Source organism: Sylvia atricapilla, chromosome 4, assembly GCF_009819655.1.
Source record: "Sylvia atricapilla isolate bSylAtr1 chromosome 4, bSylAtr1.pri, whole genome shotgun sequence".
NCBI lineage: Eukaryota > Metazoa > Chordata > Aves > Passeriformes > Sylviidae > Sylvia > Sylvia atricapilla.
Genome location: NC_089143.1, coordinates 6,189,938 through 6,205,861, shown reverse-complemented (window position 1 = coordinate 6,205,861; position 15,924 = coordinate 6,189,938). Strand labels below are relative to the sequence as shown.

The 15,924-nt window shown below is 35.8% G+C and overlaps 1 protein-coding gene across 5 annotated transcripts in view; it reads left to right on the top strand.

Moving 5' to 3' along the window:
- FIP1L1 (factor interacting with PAPOLA and CPSF1) overlaps positions 1-15,924 on the top strand; it is a 38,058-nt gene that overhangs the window by 7,326 nt on the left and 14,808 nt on the right. For 3 of the 5 annotated variants that reach the window (XM_066317000.1, XM_066316997.1, XM_066316996.1), the window contains exons 5-11: positions 1,016-1,077; positions 1,279-1,386; positions 2,474-2,604; positions 2,883-2,951; positions 5,210-5,319; positions 11,650-11,743; positions 12,725-12,878. In XM_066317000.1, coding sequence (XP_066173097.1) covers positions 1,016-1,077; positions 1,279-1,386; positions 2,474-2,604; positions 2,883-2,951; positions 5,210-5,319; positions 11,650-11,743; positions 12,725-12,878 — 728 coding nt within the window. The remainder of the gene's footprint in view (positions 1-1,015; positions 1,078-1,278; positions 1,387-2,473; positions 2,605-2,882; positions 2,952-5,209; positions 5,320-11,649; positions 11,744-12,724; positions 12,879-15,924) is intronic. The other 2 variants (XM_066316999.1, XM_066316998.1) reach the window with 1 other exon arrangement.

Here is a 15,924-nt window from a genome sequence, read left to right as displayed (position 1 = left end):
CAAACTGAACATTTCTGTGCGTTTTGACTGCAGTAGAACAAGTCTGTTTTATAGGATTAAACAATTTTTCATATAGTAGTCAACTGCAGTTTAAAAAACCCAATAGATTTGTTTGACAAAATCATGCACAAATACAGCATGGCAGATCAGAGGTTAAATGTTTTGTGTCACTTTAATGCTGTTGTAGCACTTGCAAGAAAACTAGAACTGCATGGAAGTGGATACTGTAAACTATACCTGGTCTTCTAATTACATGCTAATCTCATTGTATGTAGGGGTCACCTGTAAGGGTAAATTATGTTACACACAGATGGGAGGGAAAGCTAGCTCTTAATGTTACAAATGGGTGATACTGAAATGAAAATATTCCTAAGGTAGGTAAATCTATTCAGTAGTTATGTTTCCGAGTGCTTCTTTAGGAAGAAAGCTCTCAAGTATTTTAGAAAGTGAAAAATTACATGCTTTTCTGTTGGTCACAAGAATGGATGATTACTAGAAGTACATTGAAACAGCACTTCAGTCATTTTAGAGAAATGTTTGTATTTTCCACTTTTGTACAGATTAAATTCAATGATTTTGAAAAGAGAAAATTATCTATCTAAGCCCTTCCTCTTTTTTTTTTTTTTTTTAATTTATTTTGTTTTTACTCTAATCCCCAGACTGTCATCTGTATCCCTAAATGAACTGCATTTTTCCTTTCTCTCTCTTCTTCTGGTTCTGTCCATTCTTGTTTCTATCAAGGTCTTTATCCTTTCAACTCAGGAAGAGTGACTGGGACTTGCTTCACTACTGTTTATTAGTTGGAGAAGTTGCTACTGAGCATAGAAAGGTACTCTCTCTTCCTCCTAGGCTGATCTCTTTACTCTTACAGTTACCAGCTTGGAAAGCTAGAGATTCAGGATGGTGATTGAGCCTGGGTCCAATATGTTTCTGGATCTAGCTATGTCTTGTTTTGTGTTTTCTTCTGGTTTAAAAGTTTTCTTTGTCTAATTAATATTTTGTTAATTTCTTGAAGTTATGGAGCAGCACCTGTGAATCTCAATATTAAGGCAGGAGGACGAGCTTATGGATCTTCTGGTAAGGAAATTTACACAATAATATTAGTAAAAAAATTTGGAAAATGGATTGTTTTGGATTAAGGAAATAATTGTTACATTTAAAACTTTCTGATACATTTGTTTGGCTTTTAATTTTTTATAATTATTCTAAGTGTAATGCTACCGATAACATTCCATTTGGTAGAGACAGAAGGCTCTAACCTTTAACTTTTCTTCACAGGTGCAAAAGTTAAAGGACTGGATCTAGATGCACCAGGGAGTATTAATGGTGTGCCACTCCTGGAAGTAGATTTAGATTCTTTTGAAGATAAACCTTGGAGAAAGCCAGGTAATGCCTGGTTTATGTTAGCTGATGCCTTGATGTTCAGTAGGTTATTTTAATAGTGATTCCTGTTGACTGCATGTAGATGTCATCTCACCTATCCCTTGGAGATACTGGGCAGCATCATTTGGAAAAAGCAACTATGTTACCTGTTGTCTCCCTGCTGTGCCAGAGAGTGCTTGGATGTGCCCTGTTTCTTAGTATACATCCCCATCACGGGTCAGAAGAAAGAGATGGGCTGTTTTTTTGTGTGTGTCCTGAGCTCTCCTTGGAAATCTGTGTTTCTGTGGAGATTGCTCCCATTGCTCTGTGCCATGGAACACAAGGTAAAGCAAAATGGAAAATAGTTCTGGCAGGTTTTAGCATGAAGAATGGTGAAACATATCTGCCTGTGCTAGGTTGTGTTCATGCACAGACAACCATGAGCTTTGAATAAGAAACTGGGACTTGTTGCACAGACTTTCCATGGGTGTCCTCTCTATTGTCTCATTGTCTGAAGTGTTTTGTCCAAGCTTTTCTAATTATACCAGCGTTGGTTTGGTTTTTTAGTACCAGTACATCTTGCTGCTGCATATATACATTTTTTCTAGTGTTTTTATATTGCTTTGGTAATACAAATAGTTTCTACAAAATGGGAAAAAAATGAAGCCTTTGATGATTATCTGGTGTTTGAATTGTTAACTAGATGAAGTATATTCTGTGCATTTGAGAAACTAGGAGCCAAAACAAAGTGAGGAGTCAAATACAGAACAAGGGAAACAAAAGGGAGCAGTTCTTCACTGAACATAAAACAAGCTATAGATCTTGTATTTATCTTCTTGTAAAGAAATGGGGGATTATAATAGGATATTCTCTACCCTGGGTCTCCACTTCATGATGCTAGGGAAGTTACTGTTTCTGACTAAATTTTAATAGTTTTATGATCTTAGCTATGAGTACTCTTATCTCTATTGGTGAACTGTACGTTTCAGTTGTGCTTTTTCAGATCAATACCTAATCAGTTTGGATGCTCTAAGTAGAGGTGTATATATGTTTAGTGGAGAAAAGATGAACTTCGTAATGTCCTAAAAAACCTATTCTTCTCTACTTAAAGGGGCTGATCTCTCTGATTATTTTAACTATGGCTTCAATGAAGATACCTGGAAAGCTTACTGTGAAAAACAAAAGAGAATACGTATGGGTCTTGAAATTTTGCCAGTTACCTCAACCACAAATAAAATCACGGTAAGTAGTGGGGTTTTGTTGTATTGTATATGGTTTTTTTTCCCTTTAAAGCTGCTTGTGTGTTGTAAGCTTGTTCTACCCAGTTCAGTACATTGGTTAGAGTTTGCACCTGACTCCCTTCCCTGAGCCTCGAGTGTTACTGTGTTGCTTCACTGGCAATTGTGTGGATAGTGTGACAGATAGCTGCAGCTAGATTGCATCTGTACCTTTATTGAGACTGTGGCCCATCATGTAAGAGTTGTGTGGTATCTTAATGGGCAATGTGTTATTTAACTTAGGCTGAAGACAAAGCTATGGAAGTAAGACCAAGTGCAGAGATTCTCGATGGCAGATACCATCTTTTGAAGGTGAATTTTAGTAAAATTTTGTTGGTTGCTCTCATTTTTCTTGAGTTTTGCTTCCCATGCCAGCACAGACTGATAGAAGAACAACTGATATGGACACAGCTATTATTTCATACCCTCATCTTACATCAGTGACTTTCTGTATATGTCACAAAATGTGGATTAAAAAGTGTTGCTTTGTTCGTCACTCTTCTGCAAGCATGTGAGTTAGTGGCCTGGTGAACTAACAGATTTCCCAGTGAAATTAATTTTTCTTGATGTGATGGTTTATTTGTAGTTGTAGTGCATTTGTTTGTGCAGATGTGGTGGGGAAGCTTGTGTAGATTATGGCATGTTTGTTTTTCCTGTGGCATTGTAGCTCTTACTACAGTGTTTTGTAACAGTTACCCTTGACAACTCTGTGATATGAAGATCAGTTTTCCATGTTTTTGTGTTGTCCTTCTGGGGTTAGCTGACAATAAATCAGCTAAATAAATAAAAAGTTCTGTATAACGATTTTTCATTCAGAAATGCTGCTTTTCAGAGAATAGAAAGACCTACATGACAGCATTCATCTTAAGGATTGAACCTTTTTTATCTTCTTGGTTTCTCATTTACTTGTTTGATACTAAACTTAAAATTGTAACACAAACGTATTTATTTTACCTGTTCTTAATATGTAGTCATTTTTGTTCTTGAACTGTCTTTGAAGTGACTTGGAAAGATTTCTCTCTTCTGTGTGCTGTCAATTGCAGATACAGAACTGTCAATTGCAGATGGGTGTTTTTGTTTTCTCTTTTATGCTACTTGAGGATATTCAGTTATTTTGATTTTATTCTAGCAAGAATGGATCAGAAGGTTTCTGGGGCTTTATACCTTTCTCAGTTATCATTTTAGTAGTGCTGTGGGACAATAGAAATAGTGAACAGTAGGAGCTAAAATTTGCAACTGATTGTTCAAACTTCTCTGAAATGTTCTGAAGGAAAAAAGGATAAGTAGTCCAACCCAAAACTTCCCCTATTTCCAGCTCAGTACTGACTCTGGTGATCAAACAGTACAGGTAATAATTATGTTGTAAGAGTTTGTCATGTTTTAAAAGTTTACATGTAATTATTAATTTCATTAACTTTTTTTCCTTCTCTTCTGAAACAGTCTCAGTAATTTACACTATATTTACAGGTAATTTATATTAATCTCCCAAAACTGGCAAGAATATCTCCTACATTTTTCAATTGTTCATTAGTTTGTACAAGTCTTTTCCAGATAAATACTCAGACCTTTCCCCCCTCATATTTCTGGATTGGAAACATTCATTCAATTTTTAATGAATTTTAACTATTTATCTGCATTTTTTGGGTTTGGGAAAGACGTGCCCCATGTTTAGAAGTGAGGTTCTGCAGAAACACAGTAGTTCACTTGACTACAAGCTGTGAGATCACAGCATATATACAGTGTAATAGTATGAGTGAACTAGCTACATAGAGCGATGTAGCTGTGTGGCTGGTACAGTGGGAGTGACTTTAAAAATTGAATCACTACATATTTGTCTTTCATGACAAAACTAACCCATGCAGGTTTTTCTTCACATGTAGCTGCTGCTGAAGTAAAACAATTCTTGATGTACCTGTACCAAAGGTTTTGCATAGCTTTAATAAAAGAAGTGTCTGGAGTTTTGCAGTACTTCAGCAACAGCAGGGTGTTTCTGAAGTATTCAGTCTGAGCTAATGAAAAGTCTTTTTTACAGTTTGCATAACCCAGAGTATGGGATGACTTCCTGGTATGACTCAAAAATTAAGTGGTTACTAGATCTCAGGATCAGTGAGGGAGATGGACAATCCATTTAAGTTTCTTGCCTCATGGTTTGTTGGTAGTGGATAGCATTTTTGTTAGAGATCTATCTCTGTTAAGATTATGAAAGTTTTTTTTTTACTTAATACGTTTCCATCTTTTAAAAATTAAGATGTAATTTTGTTCATACAGGAGATTCTTCAAGAAAATCAGTTTGGTCTGTTCACATACAAATGAAATGCTTGGAAAATAAGTATACAAACTGTCTGATCTTCTGTAACAATTTATTCTCTGGCATATTGATCCTTATATAAAGACAGTACTTAGGTAATATGTCAATACAAAATGCATAATTTTGCTAGCTGTGCAGAGGTGACAGTTCTTGAAATTCTTAATAAAGCTGGACTTTCTTTTTGTGTTGTCTATGTGTTATGTTGAGTTTTGGAGCTACTGTACTTGCAAGGGTAAACTAATGGTGGAACATTATTTTGAAGGTACAGCAGGGCAGAACTGGAAATTTGGAGAAAGAGTTGGCAGTGCAGTCGACTAAACCTGATTTCACATCTCCTCCTGCCTTATTCAAATCAGGAATTCCAACTAACAGGTCAGTTAGCTGTAACTTATGACCAAAAAGCTCTTTCTACTGTTACTTCTATGTCTCTGAAGTTTATGATTTTTGTAGGAAAAAAAAAAAAAGGACAATATTTTTCTGTGACAGGTAGAAAAGAGGGGTAGAGATAGCATAATCACACAACAGTGCTATGCTACCTTCTTGGTTGTTTGGGAAAAAGGAGAAGAAAAGAGGAGAAAAAACAGCAGGACCAAGTAATAAGATAGTTACAAAAATCCAGTTGTTGATTTATGACACTGTTTTCTGTGTATAATTAAATTTGCCATCATAAAATTTCTAGTTAGGGTCCTTATGAATATTAGCTAACTCATTTTTTTCAGTGAAACAAGTTAGAATCCAACAGCTATGACTTTAACAAGTGAAAGAATTTCTGGAACCTAGTCTCTTTCCTGCAAGGCAGCTTTAGTTTCTCCATATTTGAATATTTTATTATACTTTCTTTGAAATGAGAGAAATTTTGTCCTTACTGGGGTCCTTCTCCCAGTTCCAGGCTTTAATAAGTTCTGTCTTTTATGTCTAAGCCACTGCTGTTTAATATCTGCCGCTTGGCTTAGGATGAATCCATGCTTCTGCTTTACTTTAGTTATTTAGTGCTCCTGTTTGGAAGTTCTGGTTCTGTGCAGATTAAAAGCCCTTATGTTGCCATCACGTTACAAACAATGGTAAGAAAGGTAGAACAGGTTGTCCATTGAACACTTTCATTGTCAGCCATTAAAGATTAGGAGCTATGACCTGTCTTTTAGCACTGCATCCATAGTTCAGAGGCACTTCTGTTCAGTAATTCTGTCATGTAAGAATCAGTTCAACCCTCAAATGTATTTTTCTTTGGGGGGAGAGGTTGTGGGGGAAATCAATCTTACTCTTGCCTACACTTTCTGTTTCCTTCTAGAATATTCCTGGTAGCCTAAAATTTTCTCTGAGCTATCAGGTTATGCTGCTCTTCGTTTAGTAGATTTTAGTTCTGTGTTTCTGTTTTTCTTTGTCAAAAAACCAAGAAGAGTCTTCCAAACTTTGTGCCAATCCTGTACCTATTTTTAAAATTTTCTTTTCTGGATTGCTTTTAATGTATGATGTTCTTGTAACAAAGTTCTCAAACTGGAACATATTGTTTACGGGGTAAGGATTCCAAGTCTATATCTAGCATAGCTTTTGTTACAGGATTTCAATGATTTGTTCATCTCAGTGGGGGACAAAAAACCTCTAAACTACTTTTGGAAGTAATTAACAAGAAGGATTTTAAAATATAGTCATGTTTAAAGTTGTAGAAAAAATGCACTGTGTAAATTCTGTGGTTGTGTGAAATTTGCAGTTGTGACGGCTGTCACTTTGTGACATTTATTTTGACATATCACTTTGTGACATATCACTTTGACACTTGTATCACTTATGCATTCCAGTGGGTGGAATAGGTTGTTTTGTATATATTTAGTGTGAATACTGTAATTATAAGTTGTTATAACAATAAAACTGATGTCTTCCCTTGTTTAATACCAGCTATGGATACACTTGCTTGAAATTGATTCTTCTGTAAAGAAAGGTATTTCTACCAAGTGGTCAGAAAAGATTTTGAAAGAAAACTGTATGTTTAGAAGTCTGAGAGTAGCTCTGTGAGTGAATATATATTAGCTGTGTGGATTGTATATACTTCTATTGTAATGACTTTTCCATAATGCATCTACTACTTTCTGTTAATTAGTGCCTGTATTGCTAACTTCTGTATAACCAGGCAGTCTTTTATGGAGCTGGATTAATTTCTTTCTTTAGTTAAAGAGTTTATTTTAGGTAAGCAAAAAAATTTCAGCAATGTAGCTCTTCAGTAATTCAAAATAATTGCCTTTATACCACGTGGCATTTGCAATAGCCTTGTTGAGAAAATGCTGGAAGCATTTTTCACGTAGCAGTAAAACTCTGCACTTCTAGAAGCAGTTGAAATATTTTATGAAAAGGAGAGAAAGCTGGTACAATTTGGTATAGCAGCATTGGTGTGAGGATCAGTGAGAAAACTAAGACCTAGGCAATTTACCTCAGAAGAAGCAGCGGCAGCTAATCTCAGTCACAGACAAACACTGCCTCCAGAAAAGCCAGTTCAGGCATCAGAAAGTGGTAGGAACAATACAGGAGGGACCAGTCATAGGCATTAAGGTAAAGGGGGAGAAACAATTCAGGCTGTGATACTCATTATTTAACATTTTAGTTCTTTGCTTATGTGTCAGGGCTGTAATACTGCATCATGGATGATTTTACACATGGACACTGCAGTACATTTAGCTCCTCAGTTGCCAGTCTGGGGACAGATAGTGGTGTTTACTTTTTAAAATTTGTTTGTAAACAACCATCAAAGTAATTTTGTGCCTATGTTTTTGATTTGAGTCCAGTATATGTTTGCATGTGATTGCAAATTGTCTCAAAAAACCCCAAAAAACCTCCGAGATCTTGCAATAATATTGCTTGTTTCCAATATGTAACTTGTAGTTGATGGAATAGGAAGAGTGTTATTCTTTGCCAGGAAATGAATGTTACTGATTCACTAGAAATGCATCTTAAATGTGTAATTCAAGTGCTTGTTCATACAGTGTATCTCTGGGAAATTTTGCTTGAACAGTGGCTGTCTTAATCATAGCTGAGACATTGTTTAGAAATGGCACCTAAATTTCTTGCCTTGATTCTGTGATACTTAAGGCTGCTGAGTAGCATAAAGTGTTGCATAACCCTGAAGGAGGAGTTAGATCATAATGGAAATAGTTTAGTAAATGGACATCATATAGAAACAATGTTGTATAGAATAAAATCTTACTTCTCCAGAGAGTGTTAAAGGTTTATTGTGTGCATAGTCATAATTGGGGTAAAAATCTGAAGGAACATCTTTTGACTACAATGCTTTCTAGATAATGAAGAGGACTTTGACATATTTCAAATGTGTCCTAACCGACTGCTTCAGAGAAGTATCTTGTTTTCAGACCAGTGCTTTTCCTTGTGTCGTTTTTCAAGGACTGTAAGATACTTTTTCTTTAGTAATAGAGAAATAACATTAGTTTCATTTATAAGATGGCTGCAAAAGCTTGTATTTTCTCATCCAGGTAATACCTATTACAGCTCTCTATCAGAAAACTTTTTTCTGTCAGAAGGTTTTTGGGTTTTAACCTCCATTTATGCTTTTACAGTTACTAAATTGTACATTACATTTAAGTGGGTTTTGCTTTCAGAGAAATTAGCCCATCAGTGCAGTGGGCTGTTTATCAGCTTTATCTGTTCTTAGAGCTTTCCGTAAACAGATTTTTTTATTGGAAATGGATTTCTGATTTTTCATTTTTTTTAAAAAATACCAGTTTGAGCCTTGCAGGACTAAGTGCTGGAAACTCAGATGTTATTTTGAAAAAAAGTGCATTTTTATACAAATGGTTTCTTTAGTAAATCTTGGTTCTTACTCATATCAGTTAGTGGTGAGCTCAGCAAATTTGAGGATATCCTCAAGAGGGGGAAAATAAAACATAAAATACATAAGCAAAACAAGAAAGAAGAAAAGAAATATTGAAGCATATTATAATTCCATACAGTTTAGACTATACTATAAATCTACTAAGCAAACATGGCAGCTGTAGTAGTCTGAATCAGAAGAGTCATATGGGGGTGTTCCAAAAAGCAGCTTATTTATTTTATCTGGGGCAAGGATAAGGATTTTTGGATCTATGAACTTGGAAAATAACTGGGTTTGCCTTCTTTTTTCCTTCTTCTTTCTTCCCCTCTTTCTCTTTGCTCTGTAGAATCTAAGCTCAGCTAGCCAAATGAGATTGAGTTATCTTTCTGAATTACTCTCCATGGAAGTGATATTCTTAGTGCAAATAGCTCATAAATAACCGTTCTCTAATTAGAGTGAGATAACTCAGAGTTGCTGGAATGTTCCTTTCAAGCTACACTTTGTATGAACTCTGCTGTGGGTTCATGTGCATCCCACACGTGTGGAATGCCTTTTTATGTTTCAGAGGATCCACTGGCAGTGCATCTGTATCCCAGGTGCTTCGATCACGTAAGGGACAAACTGAGCCTTCCTTTTCTTTGCTCACAGCACTGAGACAGAAACTGAGTATTGCCTGCTACTTACCATGATTCTACATAATATCTAGGGAGTCTTGAAAATTTCTCCTTGTGCCAGCCTGCTGTGACTAAATGTGTGTGTGACTTCACATGTGATTTGAGGTGTCATCTGCGGCATCATTTGCAACTGAATCTGTGCTTTCTCTTGTCCAATTTTAAGCTCTTTTAGTGCAATTCTCGATGAAATTGTTATTGCAATCTTGGAACTAGAGAATTTGTCAAGTTCCCAAACTCATCCATCATTATGAAAAATAATCTCTTGGCAGTTGTTGGGAAGAACAGTGGACATAACACTCTACAGTATTATTTAAATAATAAATATAAAGCATAATCTCAGATTATGTGAGCACAGGTATACTCTTCAGAATCAAAAAAAATTAGGTGAAACTGTTAATTTCAGTAAAATTGGTATCTGGGAACCAACTAATTGGTAGTCTAGGTTTGCTTCATTTGATATTGCAGTGGTGTGTTTGGGCTGCTTCCCAAGCCAGAATTAATATTATTGTAATATGGTTGAGGCATATATTTCTTTAATGCCCAGTACTCTTGCACTGGTGTCACTGTGTGTGTTTTCAGTGCTGATTCTAAGAGCTGCTAGCAGTGTGCAAACAGTACAAGAGAGGAAGAGTCTTAATTCTGCTGTGTACATCTCTCCCAAGTGGAAGCCCTGTAAATTAGTGGAGTGATCCAGGCAGGGACCTTTTGCTGTAGATGAGTGTCATCTCACACAAGGACTAAAGCTAGGTAAAATGAGTTTCCTAGGGTATGGTTTAGGTAATTAAGAGAAGACACCAGTGATGGAGGAGAACAAGTGTCTTAGGACTCTAAAACCAAATGCACTGTCAGTGAGGACTGAGATGGTGAGAGCAGTTGTTTTAACAAGTGTTTTATAATACCTATGTTCTCAATTTAGTTACTTAAAGCAAAGTAATAACCCACTGTGAGAGTGCTGGAAGGCCGTGCAGGACCACTGGGGAAGTTTGGAAAAGCAGGTGTTGATTATTGGACCAATCTAACATCTAGGATGGGGTATTAGAAGACCAGAGAATTTCTTAAAATTTCTGATATTATTGTGTAGTATATATTGCTCTACAGTATATACTCTTTAACTCTTGTACCGTTGCACTGATTTTGTTTGGGGTTTTTTTTAAAGTCTAAACTGTTGTGCTTAATAAGCTTGCTTTAATATCCAGGAGGAAACTCTAAACCCAGATACTGCAAAGCTCAGAGGACAGGCATTTGGATCATCCTCAGTATGTAGTCTGCTAAGGAGCTTCAGATTATCTCTGGGAGATCTAACTGTTCCTTCATGCTCCAGTGCCTGTTGTGCCTCTTTCAGTTGAATTGGAATCTAGGTTATCTGAGCAATTGAGGTCCAAGTTATTAGTCTGGATGAACTCTGAGCTTGTAATTCGAATTTACACTGGTTCTCCCTAATGTTTATATTCATGTGGTCAGTAGCACACCAGATGCAAAAAAAGACAGGAACTTGTCTTCTGAAACTAGAAATTTGTTTTTATTTCTGTGGATTTGTTTCTGTGGAAATTTCAGGAAGGTTTTTTCCAGTCTTTTACTGTTATATGTCATACTCTTGGTAAATATTATCAGTTTTATCTACCGTGGTTTCCCTTGTAGGTGAGACTATGATTTCATATCTTGTTTCTCTTAACCATTAGCACTGTGGTCTTGTACTCCATTTTCTAAATAAATTCTTATGTTTTTTCTTGTCTTACCTTTGTTTGCTCTTCCATGGAATACTTCATTATGGTTTCCTGCAATTTAGACATTATTTCTATTTAATAGTTTATAGCTATTTTATGTTAGATTTTTTGCAGAAGTTCTGCTTAATATATTATTACCAAAGTTTCATGATCTTTTTGTTTGTTTGGGTTTTTTGTTTTTTTTTTTTTTTTTTGTAACAGAAGAGCAGAAGTACTATCTTTTATGGGGGAAAAGGAGACTGCTGTAGAGTAAGCTTTTGTCTTTGCTTATCAAAGAAGTCTTTTTTGCTACATTGTTTAGTTCTACACTGTTGCATAGTTCAGCAAATGCATAATCTTTAATGTTACTCACAAACAGTCTTTGATGTTTTCTGCAGAAGAAAGAACTTTTGCCATTTAGAATAAGAGAAGTCCATAAGGCTTTCTTTTTCTTTATTTTTCCCCCATTTTCTGATTGTGCTCATTGATTCTGGTTTGTCCTGTGTTGCAGGAGGATATCTGGCACAATAGATGTGATTGGACAGACCATCACTATCAGTAGGGTGGAAGGACGACGACGTGCTAATGAAAACAGCAACATACAGGTTTTGCACTGCAGTTTTGCATTCTATTTTTCACTAAAAGATATTTTTTGCTTTCCCCATAGCTTCTGACTAAAACATCAGTTTATATGAATGAGTAATACCTAAGTAGCTTTAAGTTCAGGAATAAGGTTTTGGTAGTTACTGAAGTATATTAAGATGAAATATTTGATAAATTTCAAGGGAGAAATGTGACTGAAAAGAAATGAGTGCAGATGTAAGTTGCAGACTTACAATCCAGAAGACAGCGGTGGCTCTGCTATATCTGCATGGGATTGTGTTTCGTTTATGGAGTGAAAAGATAAATATTTAAACTGCCCATTTGTCCCCCTCTTCCTGCTAGACACTAATGCTGGAAGTGAAAGCCACCTTGTATGCAGTTTGAGAAATGCAGTCTTTTATAAACAAGGTGTGAAGGAATAAATGATTGGTAGTAGCTTGTTTTTAATTATATTGTAGTACTTTACCATGAATTGCAAGATTAATCTTTATGGTTTTAGTCTAGACTTTTACTATCCTGAGAAAGCAGCTGAGTCTATACAGATGGAATACACTTCTCTCCTGAGGAATCAGAGAGAAGGATCAGGGTTGCTAGATACTCTAGTTGCATTTCCATGCCAACTTTAGTTCAGGTTCAACAGAGAAAATTGTAATGGATTGTAGTGCTGATATTGAAAACACTGCCTGGTGTTTTTCATGTCATCTCAGAGTATTTAAGTAATTTATAGTCTTGGATTGTTTTCATGCTTTTCATATTGATTTGTAAATAGTTTTTGTTGTACAAATTGAAGGTGGTTTTAGACCTTTAAAGGTACTTGGCAAATATGGGACACTGAACGTAGGTGTGCAGGTAGAACTTACACCATCTGAATATGGGTCTTCAGGTGTGAAGTGATACTTTCCTGTTATAGTAACTGAAACAGAGGAAACCTGTCTTCTACCCTTTTCACATAGCAATTGTAACTAGAGTTTGATATTTTACAGGTTCTTTCAGAACGCTCTAATCCTGAAGTAGACAGTTTTACCAAGCCACCTCCATTTTTCCCTCCAGGAGCTCCACCTACTCACCTTCCACCACCTCCTTTCCTCCCACCCCCTCCAACTGTCAGTACTGCTCCACCTCTGATTCCCCCACCAGGTAAATATCCTGCACTACATAGGATGTGACTAATGAGAGATTTGTTAACATCAAATTCTTTAGGTGCATTGTGCAGAATTTCAGAATTTTGTACTTTGCTCGTTTCTTAAATTGTATCTGTAAGGCAAATCCAGAAACTTTTTTTTTTAACTTTCTCAGTGAATAATTAGTAAATAACTCAGTGAATAACTTAGTAAGTAATTACTTAAAGACTAGCTTCTAGCTCTTGTGTTCTTGAAAATGTTTGAAGTGAGAAGCTGTTTGCTGCAATTCAGTAACTGTTTATGCCATTGGAAGGTACATGTTAACACATCATTCTACAAACTTTTGAACTAAAAGTATGAGTTTGTGTCACAAGTTGAAGTCTCTGATGTCTAAGGTCAAAGCATTTCTAATTCCCATTTTCTCTCACAGAATGTATGAATTCCCAAAAGTATATAAGTATATATGCAATATATAAGTATATATGCAATAATATAAGTATTGCATTTGCTCTATATACTTTCTTTCTGTTAGAAGTCTTATTAGTCCCTGATTTTTTTTCCAGTGTTCTGTGTCTGTGAATCTTAGACGAATCAAAACTCCTTGAGAAGTCATCCTATTATTAATCTGTTTTGAAATTTACTGAGATTTACTGAGCATCTATTGAAATTTGACATATATGGAAATTTACGGGGTGAAGTGTCATGGGGATTTGCACAAGTGGTACAGTGATCTGTACTTGTCATTTTAAGACATTAAGTTCAAAATTATTTGGCAAGAAACTGAGAAGAATGGTCAGTGAGAAATTAAAATAGATAGAGAATCTTTGTGGTGTATTTGAGTAGAAAAGTAAAGCATTTGTCTACAGAAGAGACTGATTTAAGGTAGAGCCTCTTTTCTTATTTTCTCCTGTTTCTTGAATTCTCCTGCTTGACTTGTTCTGAAAATCATGCTGAGCAGTTTCTTTGCTGTTCTGCTTGCAGAGGGAATCTTTCAAAAGTTTCTCTGTTAATATTCTTATGTAGAAGCAAAGAAGTAACATCATTTGAGTGCAACTAGTATAAGCTTTGATAGGGTTTAAATCCTCTTAGAAGTAGTTGCTTCTTCAATTGCCCCTCCTAATTTTAAAACTTAACTCATTCTGTCTCGCAAGCTCTGGCTTTCCTCAGTTATGGTCATACACAAAAATCATAACACCTAGAAAACTGAGGAGAAGAGATTTAAAAATAAAAAAAAAAATAAAAAAAATTATCTGCACTTTATTATTTTTTTCTTTTTTTGCATTGCTATGAAACATAGATTCTCTGAAGTGAGATTATGATAGAGCTCTGGTGATTTTGTGTTGTTACCTTACATCAGTTAAGTTAGAAGGACAGAAAGGGGGTGGATGTGACAGTAATGCTTGCTGCTGTTCTAAGCTTTATTTAAACCTTTCTGATAAAACAATATATGTAATGCATTGCAACTTTTTAGAAAGTAATTAGTTTAATTGTAATTGGGTTCAGAAAAGGTGTTTTAAGTTGTGTATTAGTAAAAACATGAGAACCACCTCCACGGACACCCCAGACGCTCTTGGTGCGGGGATGTCACATACAGGTTCTGGACTGTTCTTATGAAACCCCTCACCTGTTGAGTTTTTAAAGGTGAAGGAAATCCACATGTGTTGCAGATCAAGCTGGCAGATTTGGCTTTAGTCTCATGGTTTACAGGCAGGTTTATGACACAGGCTTGTTCAGAAGGTCTTCTGGAACATCCTTCCGTGCTTCGAGTAGATTCGAAAATAATGATTAAGAGCTGTGGATTTAGTTTCCTCAGGCCTGTGTTTTAATTGTGCTGTTGCCAGCTCTTTATCATCAAAGCTGTTCCAAAAATAGGTTCTGCCATCCCTCCTAGGTTCACTGGAGGAGGAGTAAAAAAACTACACTTACCCAATATTAAACTGGGACTACTTGCCAGAAAATTTAAGTATTCCAAATATAAAACATCCTCCAAAAGCGCCTTTGAAAAAGGATCTTGCTTTGAAGTTAGATCTCTTGTTCTGTATTCATTCACTCTTGTGATTCAAATCTCTTTTGAGGAACAAGTCCTGGAACAATTCAATGCAGCAAATGTCGAAAATTCTCAAATAGTCCTGGGAGATGACTGGCTGTGACAAAATATGTGCTAGTTTCTGTTTGCTAGGTTTATTGCTATGTTGGAGTAATTTTCATCTAAAGCAAAACATGTATGCTTGTTACCCAGGTTTTAAAAGTTGGTTTATGTGCTTTGGTTTAGGTCTATAGTTAAAAATGTGACGTGTATTTGTGATTTAAGAAAAAAGAAATTTCTCTGAAATACTGAACCTCTGTTGCATAACTTTGCAATGTTTATCAGGGTTTGGTTAGCGACTGCTCAGCCACAGCGTCCTAAACGTGTACCTTTTATCTTTGGATACAGAGAATTTGACCTAATTTAGCCTGTGGCAAGACAACCAAGTTAAGTTATATTACATTTCTCAGGACTGTTACACAGTTCAGCTAATTTACAGTATGTTGTTAAACTCTGGCTGTGTTGTTCATGTTTGATTCCTTACTCCACAAGCAGGACACGTGTGGCATTGCTTCCCTTTAGTAAAACATTTCTGTAAATTCTTACTAGCCCTGAGCTAGTAGGATGGTGTACAATGTTCTGAAGGCAATTTTGAGTGTGTTAGGTAAAATGGTGCACTAATGACATTGGGTTGCTTTTTATACACAAGCCTGAGTATTTAAGTTTAGGCTGGATATATCTTTATGGCAGTATTACAATGTTGTAGGGACATGACAAAGTCTATACTAAGCCACCTTCTTGCACTGGTATGATGTAGTCTCTTCATTGCAAGAAGTGATAAAATATTTCAGTTACTACTTCTTTTTGCAGAAGTAGTAATTGGTTGCTGGCACTATAAGTGTATCTTCATACTCTTAGAAGGCAAAAGAGTGAAGATTTAAGAAATTATTTATTTTCCATTAACTGAAACTTATGATTTTTTGTCTTGTTTTGTGTCATATTTGTGTATTAGTGAGGAAGATGAGGAAAAGCATTT